We start from the raw sequence: 25,207 nt of genomic DNA on the forward strand, positions 1-25,207 counted from the left end.
AGGTTTCCCTCAGGAATTGGAGGAAAGACCTAGGTATGGCTATAGGCCACCCCTCATACAATGGAAATTAGCCAATCAGGAATGGACAACTCAACACCTCGAGTTATCCAGCCAATAAGGGTAGAACCTGAGAAGGAACAAGGAGGAAGTGAAGGGGAGAGTAGGGGAGGGCTAACCAAAACCTTATAAAACAAGACCCTTGTGTCTTGGGGCGGGGGGGGGGGGGCATTCACTTTTGAATATCCCCTATCTGTAAAGAGCTTTCCAACTAGTCTAACTTTGTAATCTTATACTCTAATAAACTTTTGCCTGCTGCTCATTTTGTGTCCACCTCTTAATTCTTCAAAGCGGAGAGACAACGAATCCTGGGTATTGTGGTGAAAGATCCTGCAACACTACAAAACATTCTAAAAGGCAAAAAAAACATAGTTTGAAGAAAGAGAGCAAGCATCACACCCAGACATGGCAGCAGGGATGTTGGAATTATCAGATCGGAAATTTAAAACAACTATGATTAACGTGCTAAAGGCTCTAATGGGTAAAGATAGCATGTGAGAACAGATGGGTAACATGAGCAGAGAGATGGAAATTCTTAGAAAGAACCAGAAAGAGGTGCTACAGATCAGGAGGGAAGTGTGCCTTTCATGTGCTTACTAACAGACTAAATGTGGCTGAGGAAAGAGTCTCTGAGCTTCCGGATATATCAGTAGAAACCTTGAAAACTGAAAAGGCAGAGGACAAAGACTGAAAACAAAAACAAAATACAGTATTCAAGAACTGTGGGGCAACTACCCAAGGTATAATATTCACACAATGTGAATACAAGTAGGAGAAGAAAAAAAAGGAACCAAAGAAATACCTGAAACAGTAATGACTGAAAATTTTGGCAAATTAATGACAGGTACCAAGCCACAGATTCAGGAAACTCATGTGACACAAAGCAGAATAAATGCTACAAAAATAAAAATAAATAAATAAATAAATAAATAAATAAATAGCAACACCTAGGCCTAGTGAAGTCAAAGGTAACATCTTAAGAGAAGCCAGATAAGAAAGACAACTTATCTTCAAAGGAACAATAAAGATAAGAATTACAATTGACTTCTCCTTAGAAAACACAATCCAGAAGGGAGTCAAGTGAAATATTTAAAGTGTTGAGAGAATAAACCTCCCAACCTAGAATTCTGTATCTCGTGAAAATAACCTTGAAAATAAAGAAGTAGACTTTCTCAAACAAACAAAAACTAAAGGAATTTGTTGCCAGTAGGCCTACCTTCAAACTATGTTAAAAGAAGATCTTTAAAGATAAAGAAAATAAAGTCAGAAAACTGGATCTACACCAAAAGGGAAAAACATTAAAGAAAGAATAAGTAAAGGTAGAATAAAAACTTTTATTTTTCTTGTTCTTAATTGATCTTAATTTGATCTAACAATCAAAACAATAATACCAACAATGCACTAAATTATGTATGCTTCTGTATACATACATGATTATATAGAGATATATGCTAATATATAAGGGAAATGAATGACAACAGTGATACAGGGGGAAAGAGGGAGGAATTAGATTATTTTGTTATTATAAGGCATGAAAACTACTTGTAAAGTAATATAGTGTTATGTGAATGTGGACTTGGATCTGTTATAAACGTACATTGAAAACTCTAGAGCAACCATTTTTCAAAAGCTAAAAGCAAAATGTAACTGATATGCTAAAAAAGAGAGGAAATAGAATCAATTAAAACCATAGAAAAGGAACAGAAGATTAAAACAGGAACAAAGAACGAGGGCAACCAATAGAAAACAGTGACAAAGTGAAAGCTATTTATCCAACTATATCAATAATCACTTTGAATCTAAATGCACTAAATGAACAAATCAAGCCAGATTGTCAGAGTGGATAACAAAATCAAGACCCAACTATATGTTGTATAAAAGAAACTCAATTTAAATATAAAAATACATTGAGATTGAAAGTAAAATGGACAAAGAATGATATGCCATGCTACCACAAATGAAAAGGACGTGGGAGTAGCTATAGTGATTTCAGACAAAGCAGACTTTAGAGCAAGAAGGTTATTAGGGATGAAGACGGGAATAATAATAAAGGGTCAAGTCTCCAAGAACACATAACATTCCTTAATGTGTGTGACTCTAACAAACTGCATCAAACCACAGGAGGCGAAACTGGTAGAACTGTAAGGAGAAATACATTAATCCACTTTTATAGTTGAAGATTTCAACACTCCTCTTTCAGAAAGGGACAGAACCAGCAGGCAGAAAATCAGTAATGATATAGTTGAACTCAACAATATCATCAATCAAGTGGATACAAATATAAAATAAACTACCTCATACAACAATGACAAAATACATATTTTTCTCAAGCTTGTATGGAACTTTCACCAAAATAATATGCCCCATATTTTGGGACATAAAACACACCTTAAACAAATTTAAAAGAATAAAAATCATACAATGTCTGGTCTTCGACCACAGTGAAATTAAACTAGAAATCAACAACAGAAAGGTAACTAGAAAAATCCCTTAATACTTGGAGATTAAATGGCACATTTCTAAATAACACATAGGTCAAAGAAACTCTCAAGAGAATTTTTAAAATATTAACTAAATTAAAACACAAATAAAAATTTTAGGATGCAGAGAAAGCAATGCTTAGAGGAAAATTTATGCATATATTGGAAAAGTTAATGCAATTAAAAGTAAGCAGAAGAAAAGAAAAAAATTAAAATTAGAGCAGAAATCAATGAAACTGAAAACCAAAAATTAATAAAGTCAGTGAAACCAAAACCTTTATTGAAAAGATCAGTAAAACTGATAAGACTTTAGCTAGTCTAAGTAAGAAAAAAAAGAAGAGAGAAGACATAAATCACTAATATCAGAAATGAAAGAGGGGACATCACTAAAGATCCCATAGACATTAAAAGGATAATAGAGGAATACATACTATAAAAACTCTATGCCTACAAATTTGACAACCTAGACAAAATGGGCCAACTTATTTAAATACACAATCTTCCCAAATTCTCACGAGAAATAGACATATTAGAAAAAAATAGACATAAGTCCAAATAGGCTTATATCAGTGAAAAAAATTAAATCAATAGTTAATAATGTGCCTTTTTTTTTTTTAATTTTTTTTTTCAATATTTATTTTTTTGGGGGGGGACAGAGAGAGACAGAGCATGAACGAGGGAGGGGCAGAGAGAGAGGGAGACACAGAATCGGAAACAGGCTCCAGGCTCTGAGCCATCAGCCCAGAGCCTGACGCGGGGCTCGAACTCACGGACCGCGAGATCGTGACCTGGCTGAAGTCGGACGCTTAACCGACTGCGCCACCCAGGCGCCCCATAATGTGCCTTTTTAAAAAAATTATTTAAATTCGAGTTAGTCAACACTCAGTGCAATATTGGTGTCAGTAGAATTCAGTGATTCATCACTTACAAACAACACTCAGTGCTCATCATCATACGTGCCCTCAATAATGCCCATCCCCCATCTAGCCCATCCCCCACCTACCTCCCTTCATCAATCCTCAGTTTGTTCTCTATCGTTAAGAGTCTCTTATGATTTGTTTCCCTCTCTCTTTTTCCCTCTTCCCAAATGTTCATCTATTTTGTTAAATTCCACATGATTGAAATTGCATGGTATTTATTCGTCTGTCTCTGATTTCGTTAGTGTAATACACTCTAGTTCCATCCATGTCATTGCAAATGGCAAGATTTCATTATTTTTGATGGCCAAGTAATATGCCATTGTATACATGTACTACATCTTCTTTATTCACTTATCAGTCGATGGGCAATTGGAATCTTTCTATAGTTTGGCTATTGTTGACAAGGTTGCTATGAACATTGGGGTATATGTACCTCTATGAATCTGTATAATTAATAATATTCTAAATCAGGAGCACCTGGGTGGCTCAGTTGGTTAAGAGTGACTCTTAACCACACTTGACTCATAACCACGTCATGATCTCATGGTTCATGAAGTTCTAGCCCTGCATCAGGCTCCGCTCTGTTAGTGCAGAGCCTGCTTGGGATTCTCTCTCTGCCCCTCCCTGCCTCTCTCTCTCAAAATAAATAAATAAACTTAAAAAAAGTTAAAAACACATAATGTTCCAAAACAGAAAGCACAGGCTGAATGGGTTCATTGATGAATTCTATGAAAATTTAAGGAAGAAATGATACCAATTTACTATAGTCTTGTTCAGAGGATAGAAGCAGAGGGAATACTTCCTGACTCATTCTATGAGGCCAGCATCACCCTAACCAAACAAAATACCAAAACCAAAGACATTACAGAAAAGAAAACCACAGACCAATATGTCTCATAAACATAGATGTACCAATACTTAACAAAATAATAGCAAACCAAATCCAACAATGCATAAAAAAAGTCACATAGCGTAACCAAGTGATACTTATCCCAGGTATGCAAGGCTGCTTCAACATTTAAAAATCAATTAATGCAAACCATCACATTGATAGGAAGAAACATCATGTGATCATATTAATAGATGCAGAAAAAGCATCTGACAAAATCCAATACCTATTCATGATAAAAATTATCAGTAAACTTGGGGTACTCGGGTGTCTCAGGTGGTTAAGTGACTGGCTCTTGATTTCGGCTCAGATCAAGGTCTCACAGTTGTCAGGCTCTGTGATGGGGGAGCCTGCTTAGGATTCTCTCTCACCCTCTCCCTCTGCCCCTCCCCTGCTCCCCCTCGTTCTCTTTCTCTGTCTCTATCAAAAAAAATATATATATATATATATATATATATATATATATATATATATCTGTAAACTACTAGTAGAGGGAAACTTCCTCCACTTGATAGAGTACTTGCAAAAAACATAGAGCTAATATCATACTTAATGGTGAGAAACACGAAGCTTCCATACTGAGGTACAAGGCAAGCATATCCCCTCTTATCACTCCTTTTCAACATCATCTAGAAACTTTACCTAACTCACTAAGACAAGTAAAGGAAATAAAAGGTATAAAGATTAGAAAAGAAGGAATAAATTGCCTTGGTTAACAGATGACATGATCCTCTATGTAGAAAATACGAAAGCATAAATAAAAAACTCCTAGAACCAAAGTGATTACAGCAAGATAGCAGGATACAAGGTTAATATATAAAAGTCAATCATTTTCCTATAAAGCAGCAATGAAAAGTAGAATTTGAAAATAAAACTGCAATGCCATTTACATTCGTAGTTACTGAAATTAAATACTTAGGTATAATTTAAAAAATGAACAAGATCTATATGACATAAACTATAGACCTCTGATAAATGAAATCAAAGAACTAACTAAATGGAGATAGTCCATATTTTATGGATAGGAAAACTCAATATTGTGAAGATCTCAGTTCTCCCCAACTTAACCAATATATTCCATGCAATGCAAATAAAAATCCCAGCAAGTCATTTTGTGGATATTGACAAACCGATTCTAAACTTTGTATAAAGAGACCAAAGACCCAAATGAGCTAACACAATATTATAGGAAAAGAACAAAATTGGAAGACTGACACTGCCAACTTCATGATTTACCATGAAGCTTCAATAACCAACACAGTATAATACTGGCATAAAAATGGACAACTAGATCAATGGAACAGAAAAAAGAGCCCCAAAATAGATGCACATAAATGCGGTCAACTGATCTTTGCCAAAGAAACCAAGGCAGTATAACGGAGACAGGATAGTCTTTCCAACAAATGGTGCAGGAATAACTGGACATCCATATGTAAGAAGATGAATCTAGACGCAGACCTCACGCCCTTCACAAAAACCAACACAATGGATCACAGACCTAAAAACGTAAAACACAAAACTGTAAAACGCCAAGAAGACACATTGGAGAAGATTTAAATGATCTTGGGTTTGGCAATGACTTCTTAGATAAAACGTTGAAGGTATGGTCCATGAAAGACAAAAACGGATAAGCTGGACTTCATTAAATTTAAAATTTTCTGCTCTGCAAAAGACACTGTCAAGAGAATGAAAAGGTAAGGCACAGATTTGGAGAAATTATTTTCAAAAGACACTTACGTTGAAGTGAACTGTTACCCAGAATATACAAAATACACAAAAACTCTTAAAATTCAACAAGAAAACAATCCAATTAAAAAATGGGCCAAAGATCTTAACAGACACCTAACCAAACAATATAAACAAATGGCAAATAAGCATATGAAAAGATGTTCCACATTATATGGCATTGGGGAAATACAAGGTAAAATAATAATGTGATACTATACATCTATTGTACACACTATGCGTTCCAATAGAATGGCTTAAATCTGGAACACTGACAACATCAAATGCTGATGAGGCTGTAAAGCAGTAAGATCATTCATTCTTATTGCCTGTGTGAAAGCAAACTGGTACAGCCATGTTGGGAGGCACAAAACTAAGCATATTCTTACCATACAAGCTCCCAATCATGTTTCTTGATATTTACCCAAAGGAGTTGAAAACTCATGACCACACAAAAGCCTATGCATAGAAGTTTACAGAAGCTTTATTCATAATAGCCAATACAGGGACGCAGCCAAGATGTCCTTCAGTAAGGGGCGCCAGGGTGGCTCAGTCGGTTAAGCATCCAACTTGGGCTCAGGTCACGATCTCATGGTTCGTGAGTTTGAGCCCTGCGTTGGTCTCTGTGCTGACAACTCAGAGCCTGGAGCCTATTTCAGATTCTGTCTCTGTCTCTCTCTGCCCCTCCCCCACTTGCATTCTGTCTCTCCTCTCTCTCTCTCAAAAATAAACATTAAAAAAAATTTAAAAAGGGGCGCCTGGGTGGCTCAGTCGGTTAAGCGTCCTACTTTGGCTCAGGTCACGATCTCATTGTCCATGAGTTCGAGCCCCGCGTCAGGCTCTGTGCTGACTGCTCAGAGCCTGAAGCCTGTTTTCAGATTCTGTGTCTCCCTCTCTCTCTCTGCCCCTCCCCCGTTCATGCTCTGTCTCTCTCTGTCTCAAAAATAAATAAATGTTAAAAAAAATTTTTTTTAAAATTAAAAAAAAAAGATGTCCTTCAGTAAGTGAATGGATAAACGGTGGAACATCTATACAATGGAATACCATTCAATATTAAAAAAAAAAAGATCGCTCAAGCCATTGAAATACATAGAGAAAACATAAATGCATATTACTGAGTGATAGAAGCCAATCTGAAAAAGCTGTATGCTATAATGGTTGATACATGAGATTATACATTTGTCTAAACTCTCAGAATGTACTACACCAAGATTGGCCCTAATGTAAACTGTGGTTACACTTGGTGATAATGATGTGTCAATATAGGTTCATCATTTGCAATAAATGTACCACTCTAGTGGTGGGTGTGGATAGTGGGGCAGGGTATAAGTGTGGGAAGACAGGGGGCATATGGGGGTATCTTTGTACTTTCTACTCAATTTTTCTGTGAACCTGAAAGTGTTCTTCAAAAAAACAAATTCTTTTTTTAAAAAAGGCTGAGACTGTGATGTTGAGAGAGGCTGAGGAAAGGGTGGCTTTTATGGAGACTATTTGACGATATCCATCAAGGTCACTGACATAAATACTCTCTGACTCCATAATTTCAGCTCTAGGAATTTATTCCACAGATATTTCCTCACTAGTGCTAAAATCTGTGTGTTCAAGGTTGAAAACTACTACATTATTTGTAATATAAAAATACTGAAATCAAAAAATGTCCGTAAAAGCTGACGAAAAAACTTTGCTACAACCATGTAATGGAATACTGTGCAACCGTAACAAAGTAAGAGGCTACTCTAGGTAATGAGATAAGATGATCTTTAGGCTGTATTGTTAGGTGAAAAATCAATGTACAGAACAGTGTTTCTGTGCATACAATATGCTATCGTTTGTGTAAACAGCATTTAAAATAACATCAATTCTTAAATATTAAGAATTAAATCTATCCATATTTAAAAGTGAGTATATATGTTTCCTTGTGTATGAGTAGAATAGCGGTTAAAGGTAGTTCCTGAAAGTCAAAACTGGTTGCCTCGAGGGAAGGAAACAGAGTGGGTAGAGATGGAGAAGAGGAAATTTTCACTGAAATTTTCATCAACATCCTTTTGAGTTTTGTAACATTGAAATGTGTCATTCTTTCCAGGTTAATGACATTTAAATATGCATATGTGCATATGTGTGTATATATATGATTTGGTGTAACCTTAAGATGAGGGTACTCCCCATGTCTCCAACAGGTGACCAGAGCCCATGGCCTCAGGATTGACATGTAACCAAGTACAGCCTCAAGCTGACCACTTAAGAAGAGCCGTGTCAATAAAAGGAAGGTCACTTGGAGTCCAGCAAATAAGGCAGGCAAGGAGAAAGTTTTCATCAGTGTTCATCCAGCTATGTTCAAAAGAGAAACTCATTGGCTTTGACCTGAATACAAGCACTAAAGAGGTATAATGTCTTGTAAGGTGGAGATAAATTTCCCTCAAGCTTGTCCACTTCCCTTTGCTCAGATTTACAATTACCAAGGGAACTACCAATTGAATTGGTTAGATTCTCAAATATCTCAATTCCCAAAAAATGGTGTGCAGAAGAGAGGACAAGAGATACACTGTCACTAAAAAATTATAGTCCAGCCCCATTTAAAAAAAGAAAAAACTTTTAATGTTTATTCATTTTTGAAACACAGAGAGAGACAGAACACGAGTGGAGGAGGGGCAGAGAGACAGGGAGACACAGAATCAGAAGCAGACTCCAGGCTCTGAGCTGTCAGCACAGAGTCTGATGTGGGGCTCAAACCCACGAACCGCAAGATCATGACCTGAGCTGAAGTCGGATGCTTAACCGACTGAGCCACCCAGGCTCCAGCCCCATTTTTAATGAATGATTTGGCATTATGCCTTGCTGTGATAGTACAAGAGGTGGTCCTCGATAAAGAGCACCACTCTGGCTAATATGAAGAGGGTCTAGTCTTCAAATTTTCCAAGTCAACATCCCATGCTGAGACATGGGAACCCCACCAATGATCTCGAGGGTCCTGCTGGAGGCAGCCAGGCAGCCGCGGACATGTCTCTTTACATAACCATGCATGTGATTAATATGCTTACTCTTGGAGATTGGGTAAAATGGTAAGATTCTGGGAGGCAATTTGTGTATCAAATTATCTAATATACGTATATTTTAACCTAGAATTCATTCCTAAGATTTTACCCTAGAGAAATAAAGTCATGAGTGTGAATATATTTATGCACAAAAAAGTTCATAATAGCAAAATTCTCATCAAGGCAAATGGATCAGTAAATTATGACACACACATAGGGATACTGTGCTGCTTTTTAAAAATGATTTAGTAGATCTACATACACTTAGGTACAAGGAAATATATTCCAATATATTATAGAATAAAAAAGAAGCTTACGGAACCATATTTATATAAAATATTCTATGCACACAGAGATATTTAGAACATATTGATGGTATTTCAGCAATACTTAGTTCCTTATTTGAGCTTACTGCATTGTTTTAATTTCTTATAATAATAAGCATGTAGTGCTTTACAAAGCTAAGTTATTTAAATAATAAAAAATAGTTAATATAGTTCTCTGCCTAAATGCAATGATGCCTAAATATCTAGTCTGACTATAAATATGTCCTAGATGCAAGATAAACTGAAACATCACCATATTTTACAAAAACAACATAAACCCACATCATTAGGATGAGAGCCAGAGTGATCACTCAGAAATTTTATCTATTCCAGTTTATAGGAGTCCTACAAATACATTTTTTTTTAAGTTTCCTAACCTCATGAGTTTTTAATAAAAGCTCCATTTAAGAACTCGGTGCAAAGACAGTTCATTAGAACTGCCTCGGGGATATTGAGTTCCTTTGATTCTTTCAAAATTCAGCATTCCAGGGACTCCTTCATCCTGTCCCAACTTGTTCTGCTGTGAGCTGTGAGGGCAAGCTTTGCCGGGTGAGGTAAAGCATGTGGTTTCTTTTAAAAGATTTTGCAGGGTATAACATCACTTTCTTAGATTAGGGTACAAGGATACCAAAAGGCAGGTGGATAAAGAAAAGTCGCAGAGCTGCGCCCAGTTGCTTTAATACAGGGATTATGTCAGGTCTCTGCCGAAGTCCAAAGAGAATGAAATAATAATAAAGCTTCGGCAACATATTAAAATGACAACAGAAAGGGAGGTTTTCATTAAACTCAGACAAAGAGAAAGTCTACCAAAACAAAACAAAACAAAAAACAAAAAACCCCACCAAACCAGATAACCAAAGAACAAGTTCCTGTGGACTGAAAAAGCCTGGACTCCTTTTGAACCTGGAATGAGAAAGGGTGATATTTGACCAAATCTAGCAATTGAGATGTATTTGATGCTCGGGAGAGTCTAAGGAGTTGTAGGGAGATACAGAAGTGGAATGGAAGGATCTTTCCCCTTACATCAAAATCAAAGGAGGAGAGAAAAATGGGAGTTTAGTTAAGCGTTTGACTGGAAACAACTAGAAATGTGAGCAACACTCAGAGAGGGGAGAGGTAAGTGTGGGGTGTCCCTGCAGATTCTGGGAGCGGAGAGGACCAAGAGGAGCTCTGGGGATGAATGTTTATGAGCAGGAAGTGAGGAGAGAAGGGGCAGGATCAATAACTACCTCTCCTAAAGTGGTGTTCCTGGATAAGCCCAATTCAGGATCCCCTCCTCCATTCTAATCCTCCTAACATCTTGCTTTCACATGCACATGGTTAAAACAAAGATTAAGGAATATCAAGAAGTTTAAGAATAGTAGTGTCGTAAATCACCAGCATTTAGCCTGAGAGGTATAGGGGGCAGGGGGAGCCTTGATAAAGCTGGCTGTTTCTAAGAGGCAGGCTATAGCAAAGCAATGCTGCAGAGATATGTGCTGTTGCCAATTTCACATCTATGCTCCCCACCTCCATCACCCAACACCCTCGCCACAAGACACATACATTTTTAAGAGTCAATCAACTGAAGCTTAGACATGTTAATCTATCTGCTGGACCCTGAACTCTGATCTAACTCAGCGGATCTAAAACCTTTAGATCTTGGGGGCACCTGGATGGCTCAGTTGGTTAAGTGTCCAATGCTTGATTTCGGTTCACGTCATGATCTTACAGTTCATGGGTCCGAGCGCCTTGTCTAACTCTTCCCTGACATTGTGGAGCCTGCTTGGGATTCTCTCTCTCCTCTCTCTCTCTCTGCCCCTCCCATGCGTGTGCTCTCTCTCTCTCTCTCTCTCTCTCTCTCTCTCTCTCTCTCAAAGGGATCTTGGGATCCCTTAAGGCTCTTAAAAATTACTGAAGAATCCAAACAGGTTTAGTTTATGTGGGAGACAGAGACAAAGATAAATATACTATGTATTTACCATATTAGAAATTTAAACTGAGAAACTGTGAAAACACAAGAATACAAAAGCTTATATTCTTTTAGCCATTAGAGCAATGATGTCATCACCCCTCACGCAGCCTCTAGAAAACCCCAGTATACACTCAGGAGACAATAATGAAAAACGCGAATGACTACTACTATGATGAAAAGAGTTTTGATCTTGCAGATTCTCTGAAAGAATCTGAGCTCCCTCAGGGGTCTGAGGTCACACTGTGAAACTGCTGGTTTTTTCTTTTTAATTTTTTAGTTTTTATTTTAGTGGAGGGAGGGAGGGGCAGAGAGAAGGGGAGAGAAAGAATCCCAAGCAGGCTCCATACTCAGCATGGAGCTCGACGCAGAGCCCGATGCGGGGCTCAATTCCCTCATCCTGGGATCATGACCTGAGCTGAAACCAAGAGCTGAACATGTGACCAAATGAGCCCCCCCCCCAGGCACCCCGAAAATTGCTGTTTTAAACTCAAGTCCATGCTTTATTTTTCCAAGACCAGGCTGTGGTACATTCAGTGAATGACGTTCACAATCTGGCTGTAAACTCCCTTTACTGCCTCAACTCCCACAACATTTGCTAAGTACCTCCAAACACCAGAATAAATCCTCTCCCTGTTGAAAAAAAAAAAAAATGTCCTGTGAGTACGGGAGGCTCTCTGAAAGCTCATGCTGTGTCTTCTGTCTGCAACTGCTTCCTTCCCCTTCTACAGAGTCCCACTCTAAGACTTCAGGGCTCTATTCTGTCACCCAGCCCAGCCCCAGGCAGAACTGACCACCCGCCGTGGACACAGCACTTTGCTCTCATCTCTACTGCGTTTTACTGTATTCCACCCTGAAGGTGTGAATTAGTAATGTGTCTGCCTTCCCTTCTTCCATCCCTCAATCCTGAATTGAGCCCCTGCTTAGCAGTGAACACCAAGATGGTCTGGACCTGAATCTCCCCGAGCTACTGGAAGAAAGAGCCGGGAGTGTAGGAATCTGACTCCTCATTCCTGACACCTGGACTTGTTCAAAACTGTTTTATTTGCTTGGTCTAATTACTCTGAAATGATACATTCTCACTGGGGGATGGGACTGTGGGTGACTTTGTTTTCTTTGCTCTTGACTGCAATACATGTTTATAATTATAAATGTAATGCCACATTAAAGTGTTTCTCTGTAGCCTAGCCGCTATAGTTCCGAAACACGTATGCTAGGGACGGTTCTATGGGCTCTATATACATATTAATGCTTTTAATTATTTATACTGCTAACAGCAAAAATAAGTAGAGGTGTGAACACCCAACTCAACCGTACAGTGATTCTTCCCGCTTCGTACCACATATGTGCGTGTTCTATTGTTCCCTGAAATTTGCCTGTATTTCCGCTATCTTGGCTTTGTCTTCACATCCCAAATGGGAGATTCCTCATCTTCGTGTCCCGTTTCCTGAATTCCGCCTGGGAGATTGCTCATCTAATGGCGAGACAACATAAGATCTTAACATCCACATACAGACCTAGCTTTTTAATTTTGCAGATCTCAATTAGCAAAATGTTCTCCTGGAAATAAATAACATCTCTCAGTGGCCACCAGGGAGCCGAATTAACTGGCTGCCTTCATAAACTTCAGTAAAACATTTACCGGAGAATGTTCCCCGCAGATGGAATTCGAAATGGATTGTTTTGTAAAGGATTTTTATCTCCTACAATAACCAGAAAACAGAGTGTTTAAAGTACTGACACGGCACACTACTCATTACCAACAAAGGGCTTTCCACCCCTTGCACAAAAACCGAACCACTCATTTCTGCACGAGCGCAGAAGCTTCTGCGGAGGAGAAGGGAGGACGGGTTGGAGTTATTGTTTAATTGGCCGCAAGCTGGATACCAGCTCTCTGCTCCGCTCCTGCTGTGCAGTTACCATCAGGCCTGATCACTGCAGCAGGCTAAACTTCCCCGGTGCCTCTCCCTCCACGACGCCGCACGCTGGTCCTCTCCGAAGGCCTGGGGTCTGCGCGGCATCCTTGCTCCAGAGGAGTAAGGGCGTCCTCATTGACATGCAGGTGGCGATCCCGTAAGCAAAGGCTGCAAAGTGTCATTAAAGTAGCGGGGAGACAGACGCCGCTGGCGCTGCATACCAAGTGGCGCCACATTTAACTGAATCATTTTATTATGAATACATTCCGGGCTGCCACTGTGAGCCGCTGGTGTAAAATATGCCTGGCAAAATGGATCTCTGCTAATTACATTTCATGCATATTTCAGAACTTTCCGCGGAGATCCAGGAGGATGGTGCTCATAAAAGAGAACTTTACAGCCAGGTTCACTGGCATTTGGCACCAAGACCCAAACTAGCGAGCGACGAACAGAAGCTCAATTATATTACACGTTGTGTTTGTTTTAGTCGGACTATCCTAATTCCTTACAACTCTATCTGTGCTGCTGTGGTCACGGGCTGGACACGAAATCACCCTTCAATTCCACCTGAACACACATTATTGCAGAAAAGCACATGGCTGTTAAATCATTTCTTCCTCACGTTTTGTTTGTTGTTTTTTTTTTTCTATTTGTCCTCAGTTGCCTTACACTGAATTAAGGAAATGAGCCTCTGGACATGGGGACGTGTCAGAAGAGTGACAGAGGAGCATCATTACCTGCTTCAAGACTGAATTGTAAAGAACACAAGTGACTGCTTTCTTGTGACTCTTCACCCTCTTGCCGGCCTCGCTTTCCATTGCCAACAATCCGAGCTGGTTATTAAATGAGATGAAGAGTCGTCCGTGGGCTTCATCAAAGTGGAAGAGACATCTGAAGTCCTGACTTTTGGAGAAAGAACAAGCTATCCTCTGGATGGGCAGCTGGTGCTGAATATCCCAGAGTCTCAAAACCTGGTTAAAAAGTGACAAAGTCATATGAACATGTCAAGAATAATTGTAGCCTTTTAGCCCAAATCTTTTCTAGTTCACTCTCAACCCAGGGCAGATAGTTGTTTCCTCCACAGTGTTACAGTTATTTATACTGTAACATATGGCACATATGACATGAGAGAGAGAGAGTGAGAGAGAGAGAGCACACTCAAGTGGGGGGAGGGGCTAAGGGAGAGGGGGGAGGAAGAGAGGAAGACAGGAAGACAGAGACAGAGAGAGACAGAGAGAGAATCTTAAGCAGACTCCACGCCCACAGCAAAGCCCAATGTGGGGCTCAATCTCACAACCGTGTGGTCATGACCTGAGCCAAAATCAACACTTAGATACTTAACTGACTGAGCCACCCAAGCGCCCCAAATGTCTCCTCACTTGTAATCTTCTGCATGGAAGAATTGTGTTTTGTCTCAATCCCCAGAAGGATGTTGTATTTAGCAAGTGCTTGTAGTAGGCAAAAATAATAGTCCCCCCAAATGCCCATGTCCTAATCCTGGAGTGTGTGAATATGTTGCTTTGCATGACAAAAGGGATTTTCCAGGTGTAATAAATTAAGGACTTTGAGATGGAGAGATTACTCTGGATGCTATGGGTGAGTCCAGTGTAATCATAAGGGAGAGCAGAGTGATGGGGTATGAGAAGGACTCCATCCAGTATTGCTGGTTTTGAAGATAGAGGAAGGGGGCCATGAGCCAAAGAAGCCAGAAAAGGCAAGGAAACTAATTCCCCCCAGAGCTTCCAAAAAGGAAGAGTCCTGCCAACACCTTGATTTTAGCCCAGTGAGACCTATGCTGGGATTCTAACTTACAGAACACAAATGCATCTGTGTTGTTTTAAGCCACTGAGTTTGTGGTTAGTTGTTACAATAGCAAATGAAAAGTAATACAGAGTCTCTCTCTCTCTCCTATATGCAATATTATATACACTTTTTATATAGTTGTTACACATTATATGTACATATTAACCTCTTTTATAACTATAGAGTATAGCATATTACCTACATAGTATATACATACATATATATTGTGTATGCGTGTGAAGTAAAAGACTCGGTATTAAGTGAACTCAAGTTCACATAAACCACAGACATCAGATTCTTATTCAAACACAGACAAACAAGGCACAAAAATGACATGCAGACAGAATGAGACAAACACGGGAGAAAACAGGAAGAGCAGCTTTGCAGGTATACATGCTGCTGTTCTCACTCATGGAACAGCATTAACGCAGGCCAGTGAGGGAGAGTCACAGTGAAGACGGTGAAAAGTCCCTCCAAAAGATGCGAGCAGGCCAGCTCTAGAGTTAGACTTTTTGAGTTCTCATCTTGGTTCTGCCTCTTATTCTACGGTGACCTCTAACAAGTTTATTTGTCTGTCTGAGGTTTTGATGTAGTACCTAACTCATCCAATGCTGTGAAGATTGAACCAAAGCCCGTGTCAAGCATTTAGTATGATAACCAGCATGTAAAAAGTGTTCAATAAATGCTTTTATTATTAAGTGTATTTTATTCTTTTTTTCATCGTGTAAATATTAGAACCTAAGAGCAGAAAGGGTTCTTTCAAATAAACTAGTCTGTGTTATCCGATGTAAGATTTCTAAATTATTGATAACAAACGGTCTCTGTTTAAATGAGTGTTTACAGGCAACCCTGTAGTTCTTAACTTATTTTTATTTTTTTAAGTTTATTTGTTTTGAGAGAGAGAGCGAGAACAAGTGGGGGAAAAACAGAGAAAGAGGGAGAGAGCGAGAATCCCAAGCAGGCTCTACACTGTCAGTGCAGAGCCCAGTGCAGGGCTTGAACTCACAAATCATGAGATGATGACCTGAGCTGAAATCAAGAGTTGGACGCTTAACTGACTGAGCCACCCAGACACCCAGTTCTTAATCTATTTTATTTTATTTATTTATTTTTAAAGTACATTATTTTATCTTTAGAGAGAGAGAGAGAGCACAAACAGGTGAGGGGCAGAGAGGAAAGACAGAACCCCAAGCAGGCTCTGAGCCATCTGCACAGAGCCTGATGTGGGGCTCAAACTCACGAACTGTAGATCATGACCTGAGCTGAGATTGAGAGTCAGAGGCTTGAGAGACTGAGCCACTCAGGTGTCCCTTAACCTATTTTAAATCATATAATCTTTCGGGAAAATAAAATCTGTTCAAAATGATGGTCTATCCCCTCCTCCTAAATGCATATGCCCATATATATATATATATATATAATCTTTCATATAATTTCTTTGAGCGTATAGACACGCGCATCTCCCAAACATATGTATAGACTCAGAATCTGCTGGTTAAAAGTCCCTGTGGTATCTACTATGTACATTCACCCAAAGATATCCTCTTCTACCTTCTGGTTCTACCCTCTTTTCCTACATCTACATAAGCCTCTTCTTTTTATTTTATTTTATTTTTTTTTAATATATGAAATTTATTGTCAAAATGGTTTCCATACAACACCCAGTGCTCATCCCAAAAGATGCCCTCTTCAATGCCCATCACCTACACTTCCCTCCCTCCCACCACCCATCAACCCTCAGTTTGCAAGAGTCTCTTATCATAAGCCTCTTCTTAACACTTCTTGTCCATGGTAAATGATCCCAGTTCCTTCAACCATCTTAACATCAGAACTCACTGATCCATAGCAGCCTCTTGATTCTCTCAGTCTTTGCACTTTCTCTCCAGGGGAGGATCATCATTCAGATTTTTTCAACTTTTGAAACCATAGTTGGATATGTTGATGGTGTGAAATCCAATAGCACTGGAGGGCTTTATTCGCAGCCCATCCCCCATCCCTCTAAACCTCAAGCCCTACTCCTCAGAGACAGCCTTTTTAAAATTATCTTTTAAATTTTTATTACTTGGAGACAGCCTTCTTTAACTCTTCCTGAGTCATGGATTTCTCCATGACACCAAATAATAGCAGTGTGTGTGTGTATGTGTATGTGTGTGTGTGTGTGTGTGTGTGTGTGTAAATATCACATATTGATCAAATGACTCTCCTTTGAATGAAAAGGCATTGCTTACATGCTCTTTCTCCCTTCTCATTCCTCCCAATCTAAACTTTTTTTTCTGGCCCTACTGGTTGTGATACTTTAAAAGAATATACTTACACAATAATTATCACGTTATCAATTTAAGACAGTGTCTCTCTACCCATCAAAATGCAAGATAAATCCTCAGAATGGATCCAGTATTTCAGGTGTGTTCTACACTGTTACAGGTGCTGTGACCGCTTTCAAGTCACTTATTTTTGTATCGTGATTAAGTCACTCCATCAGGAATTTTGCTTACCTTGAGGCTCTGTGCAAAACTCTTAAATCTTACTCCCACGAACAAATAATCAAGCCAGACGTCTACCATCCTGCCTTCAAAAATCTGATGCTTTAAGCTAAGACTAGGATTTTCCTACTTTTTGTTCAAAGTTTCCAAGTATGACAATATAGTTTTGAATCCTAATTCAGTTATATTGACAATTCCTCCCTAATTTGTCCACATATCCCATGAGACATAATAGATGTTCAATAAATTTTTTTTAAATTTGTTGAACATTGTGGCTCAGCTAATAACTATTTATCCAGCTCATTGGTGGAGTTCATCAGCTAGGATAAAATCCAAGAATATAGAACCCCATAAAAACTTGCCTCACTTCTGCATCGTTATTCACCCAATCGCAAATCTATGACATTTTATGAAACTTTTCAAACATCTTATAGAAATAATTATGCTTCTTGTATAGGGTAATCTCTCCATCTACCAACAATTATAACAAACTTAAAATGACCTAGTCAACCCCTGCCAGATAAACAGCATTACCAATCCTTCTAACCCCAAGAATATATATTGATGAAGTAAGTTGGTTCTGTGGCAAGAATTTTTCATTAAAGAACCATCCTGGTTCCTAAACATTACTAAATTATTTCTATTTAAACTATTCTGGCAATACTCCAGAATATATGTATCCTCAAAAATATAAATACTATAATAACAAAGACTTGAAAATATTTTTCAATGTGCTCTAAATAAAATAGAATTGATAAACTTATTTTGAATGTTAAAGCCACAAGATTAGACGCATCTCCATCATTCTCAAACACTCGTACTGCTTATAATCGTTATACCCTCATTGTTCAGAATCCTGTCTTGTTTAGTATAGACTTCCTTCTAAAAAATAGAAACTAACTTCATGTCAGGATAATAATCTGGGGCATAGTTGAATATAGATTAATAATAACTCAACAGTATTAATGGACTATAATTTTCACAGAATCATTTTCCACTGTGTTGTTCAAGTAATTTATATTGCCTTTAATATTTTATTGACACTTAGTTACATAAATTAAATGAAAAATTAAAAATAGATGAGCGATAACCTCTTGTCTATGATAGGTTAGTTCTTGCTATTAGCAATCAACACTAGAAATATGTTTTTATCAAAATGTGTATATTCATTACTTGTTCTTAAAATTAATTTTATTGTTCTGATTTCTCTTCTTCCTCTGAAGATCCCTTAACTCTCTTAATTAGTGATCCTTGATCCCTTTAAGTCCCCTCCCATCTTTAATTCTCTGATTTTTCTCTCTGTTGAGAATCAAAGCAACAATATTGATGTATTACCATCATTGCACAAAACAGTGTTCTAGTATTCTCTTAGAAATCATGTCACATACCATGTTTTCCAGTTTTTCTACGCTACCACATTCTATACAAATGGTTCTTAATCTTGACGTTAGAAACACCAATGGTACCTTAGAAATGACCTATTTGGGCCCTTCTGCCAGGTCTATTAAATCAGAATCTCTGAGGATGGGGCTCAGGCATTTGTGTTTTGCTTTCTTGTTTTTGTTTGTTCGTTTTTAATTTCCCAAGCATTTCTTTTGTATTCTACCTTGACTGCTTCTCTACATGGTTTTCAGGTCAGTGCTAATATCCTTGAACAAGAAATCTTTCTCTCAGCTTAGTCAGTGATATTAAACCAGCTTTAAACCAGATAACTATATTCCCCTTCTTTCCTCATCAGTCTTTATGCTTTTAATCACAAAAATATCTCACGTTAATTCAGTTTTATTAATCACATTCTTTGACAAAATGTAACTTAAATATCTAGTTAGTATTTGAGAAGCCCGGGTTCTTCTCTGTTACGTTGAAATTGACTTCAGGGATAGAATTAGGCCACAGTGCAGAAAGACATATATTTAATCCCAATTTTCATTCCAGATTTCCTAGAGAGGTTTTCGTCATTCTCAGTAGGAAAAATAGATAGACTGACAAACATCTAAGCTTAAAACTTACAATTGAACAATCGATGCTTTTTTATTTTATATTTTCCACAAATTTTCATTTAAACTGCACATCCGGCTTTCATCATGATAGCTGAGAACTTGTGATGTCCGTCCACACTCAGCCTTCCTAAGTCTAGTCCTTGAAATGGCATGTTTGGGAGCTTTCTATTTCATCTCCATTTTTATATTAAAAGGAATGAGTACCCGAGCTTATGATTTAATAGCATGACAACATTTAGCTTTTTACGTAACGATGCGGACATATTTTTCTGCCTAAACTTCCCCTTGTTTCAACTGTTGGCCATTTAATAATGCAGGATTATCAAAGCAAATATTTTGTTATTTGTATACATTAGAACAAGAAGTCACTGGGCTGAGACCAGACACCTAGACCCTCATTTTAATACTACTCCGAGTTGGCAGTTCAGGTATGCAATGTTACCTTTTCATTTCCTCACCTTTCTCCTAAAGGGACCCCTGCCAGCTCTGAAATTCTCTCAATTCTGTCTAGAATGTACCAAGGTTGCTCAACCTATTATCTGTGCATTCCAAAACAACAACAATTCAAACAGATTTAAGAAGGTGCACTCTGAAGACTAGACCAAAGAAATGTAGGACCTCACCATGTTTTCAGTCTAATTTTGCTGAAGAATTTTCTTCCCTGCTTCCTACAAGAGACAGCATCATTTCACATAAACATAGTAAAACTGTAGTAAACAGATATGAAAATAAATAAATAAAACTGTTATTTCGTCCTCTATTAGATTTGTAAATGGGTAACTTCATGGATGGGTGGATGCATGAATAGATGTACGGATAGATAAAGAATCTGTTTTTAGTGCACTTTCTAAAACCAAATCAGCATTATTTATATACTGGCAACATCTCCAAGTTTTTCTTTTAATTTTTTTTTTAACATTTATTCATTTTTGAGAGACAGAGAGAGAAAAAGCGTGAGTGTGGGAGGGGCAGAGAGAGGGAGACAACAGAATCAAAAGCAGGCTCCGGGCTGAGCTGTCAGCACAGAGCCCAACACAGAGCTTCAACTCAGGAACTGTGAGATCATGACCTGAGCTGAAGTCGGACGCTTAACCGACTGAGCCACCCAGGCGCCCCTCCAAGTTTAATTCAAAGTAGGAGACAAAAGAGGTTTATAGTTTCCCAATAATGATATAAAAGTGAGGGAAAGAAAAGTAGAAAACAGACTCAGATGACTATCAAAGTGAGACCTGTTTGGCTTCATCAAACATTTGCTACTAACTCCTGCAGTCCTGTAGGGGATAGATATAAAATGAAACAAGAAAAAGGGAAAGAGAGTATGTATCACGAGGGGATTTTGAGGACAGCAGTACAGCCGCTCAGCTCTCCAGGGTAATCCACAAAAATGGATAACCTACTTGCAGACGATAGCATAACAGGACCTGATGGAATTGGGTCTCCTGAATAGTCCTTTATGTTTTAACAAGCTTATTTATTTAGAATTTAAGCCTCTGGATAATCCACGAAAGCATCACCAGTGAACCCTTAAAGGCTATTTTGTTTGACATGATATATGCAAGCAAAAGTATTCTACTGAATACCTCAGATAATGTTTTATCATAAAGTCATAGAACAGAGTTTCCTTTAAGGAATATTTTTACCAGTTTTCCCCCCCCCCAGGACTGAAGTCAAACCCAAAATATTGGCTGGAAATTAAAATCTTCTCTTGAGCTAATCATCTTTAAATTGTTACCATAACCATTATCTTCTCTGTTTGTTTTTTTTTTTTTTCATTCTTTTCAATGAAAATGAGAGAAGATCTACAGCTCTAAGACTTAAATTTCTGTTAGGTGTTGGTTTGTATATTCTATTGCTGAACTAGAAAAAGTCAAAACCTTTCTAACTAACACTGTGAATTATTCTGCAAAAATCTCATTGATGTCCTAGTTCAGCCTTAATAAATTTAAATTTAATAAACTCAAGTTTAATACAGTTAACTAATACCAACATTTTATTTCAGGTGATTCCCTTTTTCAGAACAAAAGTTTACTTGGGATGTTGAAAAAAATCTCAATTAAACTGATTTTTTTGCCCTTATCATTACTCACATAACAGAATTTTTCTTAGTCTTCAAAGATTTTTTTTTCTAATTTTGCTTTTCAAAGATCACCATTCCTATCTTATTTTACAAAGTAAATTTAAACACTTCAAATTTCTTTCTTCCTCTCTCTCTCTCTCTCTCTTTCTTTCTTCTCTCTTGAGATCTATACTAATCACAGCTTTGAAAGAAACAAATGAAAACCAGCTGGAACAAGAGAACTCTGGTTCAAGTGTCATTACAGTCTAGGTTTTTGTAGGGGGCCTTTCTGCTTCAAAGGAACACAGCTCTGAACAGAACATCATTTCTGCTGCCTTGCTGAGTTTTCAAGGAGTGGGAACAATCTCCACAGATCCAAAAGAAAAAAGAGGAAAAAAGTAACAAACTTAACACGGAAAAGCTCCTACAACCAGGAGCTTAAGCCCTGGACCATCCGCTAGGTTCAGGCACCGAGGCAAGACTGTTCCATTAAACTGGACAAGAGAAAGGGAGCACGTGGTAGCCAGCATCCTTGCTCGTTTCCACCTTCAGAAACAAATAGAAATTTCTGGAGGAAAGCATCTCCAGTTTAGTTCCTCAGAATGCCTAGAGTTTAGCAACAGTGACAAATGAGGTGACAATAAAAGATAACAAAACATAAAAAGGAAACAAGTCACCAAGAGAAAGAATCACCAGAATAGCCAATATCAGATTTAGATCTTTCAAAGTCCAGATACTGGAATCATTACATAAGGACAGATAATAATTACGTTGAAATGAAAGAGCTGGAAGTCAAAATCCCCAAAATCTCTTGAGCAAGCACCAAGAGACTATCCCAAATTACCAGACAGTTGACAAAAATGTTTTAGAAGAAAAAAACTACATTAAAATAAAAAACTCAATGAATGGGTTATATAGACAGGGGCCACACCTCCTAAAGGCGGTCACACTTGCTAAAATACGTACAAAAAACCTGAACAAGGAATGGGAAAGAGATTCGTGGCATGAAATTTTTCTGAAAGACAGCTAAAAGAATGAATAAATGGTGAAACAGAGGCTGTGGTTTCTCAGTACTTTAAAGATGTCAAATATCATCATATTCAATCAAATTTCAGCCCAAATACTAGTGTATTTTTTTTCATGAAACATGAATATTGATCCTAAAATGTACTTGGAGGGATAAAATGCAGAAGACAGTTAAAACTGAAAAAGGGAAAGAAGAAGTAGAAAACGACCTACCAGGTATCAATAGTTATGCTGGATAGATAGTGCATTATGTAGGAAAAGACAAGTAGACTGATAGAAAGAATAAAGCATCCAGAAACAAATTCATATACATACAGTAATTCAAATGATGATAACAATAGCATTTCAAACCAGTGAGAGACAAATTATTCAAAAAGTAATTCGGATATCCATTTGTAGGAAAAAAAACTTTAGATAAACTGCAAAGGTAAATGCAAAATATATTCAACAACAGAAAAACTATTGGTAGAAAATAAAGGAGATATTTCATATTTTATAAATAGGAAGTGTGGAAGACATTCCTAAGCTAGATGCAAAATCTAGAGCCATAAAGAAAATCATTTCTTATATGCTTGAAGCAAGTGAAATATTGCATTATCTATAATAAAGGAAAATCAAAATATTTTTCAAACTACTACAAATCAATAAGAAAAAGACAAGAGCTAATAAGATGAAGGGCATGATCAGGTAATACACCCCCCAAAAATAAACAAGTAAAAAGAAATCTGAAAAAGAAACTCATCATAGGTTTTTGTCCATCAGATTCACACACAAAAAAGTGAACACATTAATAGCATCCATTATTGACACGATTGGAGAAACAGGCATATTTACACATGTCTGATGAGTATATCGACAAGTACAATGTTTCTAGATCTAAATCAGGATTATTTTTTTAAAAATTTAATGTTTATTTTTGAGAGAGAGAGACAGAAATAGAACAAGTGGGGGAGGGGCAGAGAGAGAGGGAGACACAGAATCAGAAGCAGGCTCCAGGCTCTCAGCCATCAGCACAGAGCCCAATGCAGGGCTCAAATTCTGACTGGTGAGATCATGATGTGAGCTGAAGTCGGATGCTTAACCAACAGCCACCCAGGCGCCCCGAAATCAGCAATATTTAAAAAAAATATTTAAGGAATGCATCTCTGTTGACCCAAGAGCATTCATTCTAGGGACTTACATTAGTAACTTATCACAAAGAAATTAACATAGAGTGTTTTAAAGTGTGTGTGTGTGTGTGTGTGTGTGTGTGTGTGTGTGTAAGACAGTTTATAAAGGTTGGGGCACCTGGGTGGTTCAGTCGGTTAAGCTTATCACTTTGGCTCAGGTCATGATCTCAGGGCTCAGGTCGTGATCTCCCGGTTTCTGAGTTTGAGCCCCCCATCAGGCTGTCAGCACAGAGCCCAGTTTGGATCCTCTGTCCCCTTCTCTCTCTGCCCCTCCCTCACTCATGCTCACACATGCTCTCTCTCTCTCTCTTTCTCTCTCAAAAATAAACAGAAAAAAATTTTAAAAAGATTGTTTATAACAGTAAAAACTTAGAAGTATCTTTTACAATCAACAGGTGCTTGATAATAAAGTTATGACTATCTATTACTATGGATTACTATGCAGCAAGTAAAAATTCAGGTCTCTGTGTAGTCACACAGAAAGATCTCCAGGAGCTATTATTTAAGGAAAACCAAGCTGCAGAAAAAATATGTCTTGTATGATACCATTTACATAAAAATTAATAATAAATACTACCTTGTATTTATACACAGGATATACACAGGATACTATATATAGTATAAAATATATATATATTTATATATATTTATATATATTTTTATAGTATAAAATATATATATAGTTTATATATATATAAACTATATATATATAAAAATAAAATATATTATATTATTATATATACATAATATGTAATACAGTCAACTCTTGAACAACATGGGCTTGAACTCTGCAGGCCCACTTATATGTGATTTTTTTTTTATATAAATTCAGTACAGTACTGCAAATGTATTTACTCTTCCTTATGTTTCCTTAGCATTGCCTTTTCTCCACCTTACTTTGTGGTAAGAATACAGTCTATAATACATAAAATATACAAAATATGTGTTAATCAACTACTTATGATTAACTTACTTATCAGTAAGACTTCTAGTCAACAGTAGTAGGCTACTGGTAGTTAAGTATTTGAGGAGTGAAAAGTTACACGTGAAGTTTTGGCTATGTGCGGGGTAAGTGTCTCTAACTCCCACACTATTTAAGGGCCAACTGTATAACAAAAAAAATGAGAAGATATACATCAAGGGTTAATAATGGCTGTTTCTTGGGAGAGAAATGGATTTGAAGGGGAAATAAACAAAAGGAATATCCATTTTTTGCACTACATTTTTCCTCATTTATAATTTTTATGGAAGGGCATTAACCTATTTACCTGTGTAGTTTTTTTTTTAATTTTTTTTAATGTTTATTTATTTTTGAGACAGAGAGAGACAGAGCATGAATGGGGGAGGGTCAGAGAGAGAGGGAGACACAGAATC

General features: G+C 37.6%; 1 protein-coding gene across 2 annotated transcripts in view; it reads right to left on the minus strand.

Moving 5' to 3' along the window:
- WDR49 (WD repeat domain 49) overlaps positions 1–25,207 on the minus strand; it is a 139,353-nt gene that overhangs the window by 64,993 nt on the left and 49,153 nt on the right. For both annotated transcript variants that reach the window (XM_047100106.1, XM_047100105.1), the window contains exon 7: positions 14,034–14,267. In XM_047100106.1, coding sequence (XP_046956062.1) covers positions 14,034–14,267 — 234 coding nt within the window. The remainder of the gene's footprint in view (positions 1–14,033; positions 14,268–25,207) is intronic.

The sequence above is a fragment of the Lynx rufus genome, unplaced genomic scaffold (genome assembly GCF_022079265.1).
Source record: "Lynx rufus isolate CCGP_SWC_20201006 ecotype Redwood Valley unplaced genomic scaffold, mLynRuf1.p SCAF_5, whole genome shotgun sequence".
NCBI lineage: Eukaryota > Metazoa > Chordata > Mammalia > Carnivora > Felidae > Lynx > Lynx rufus.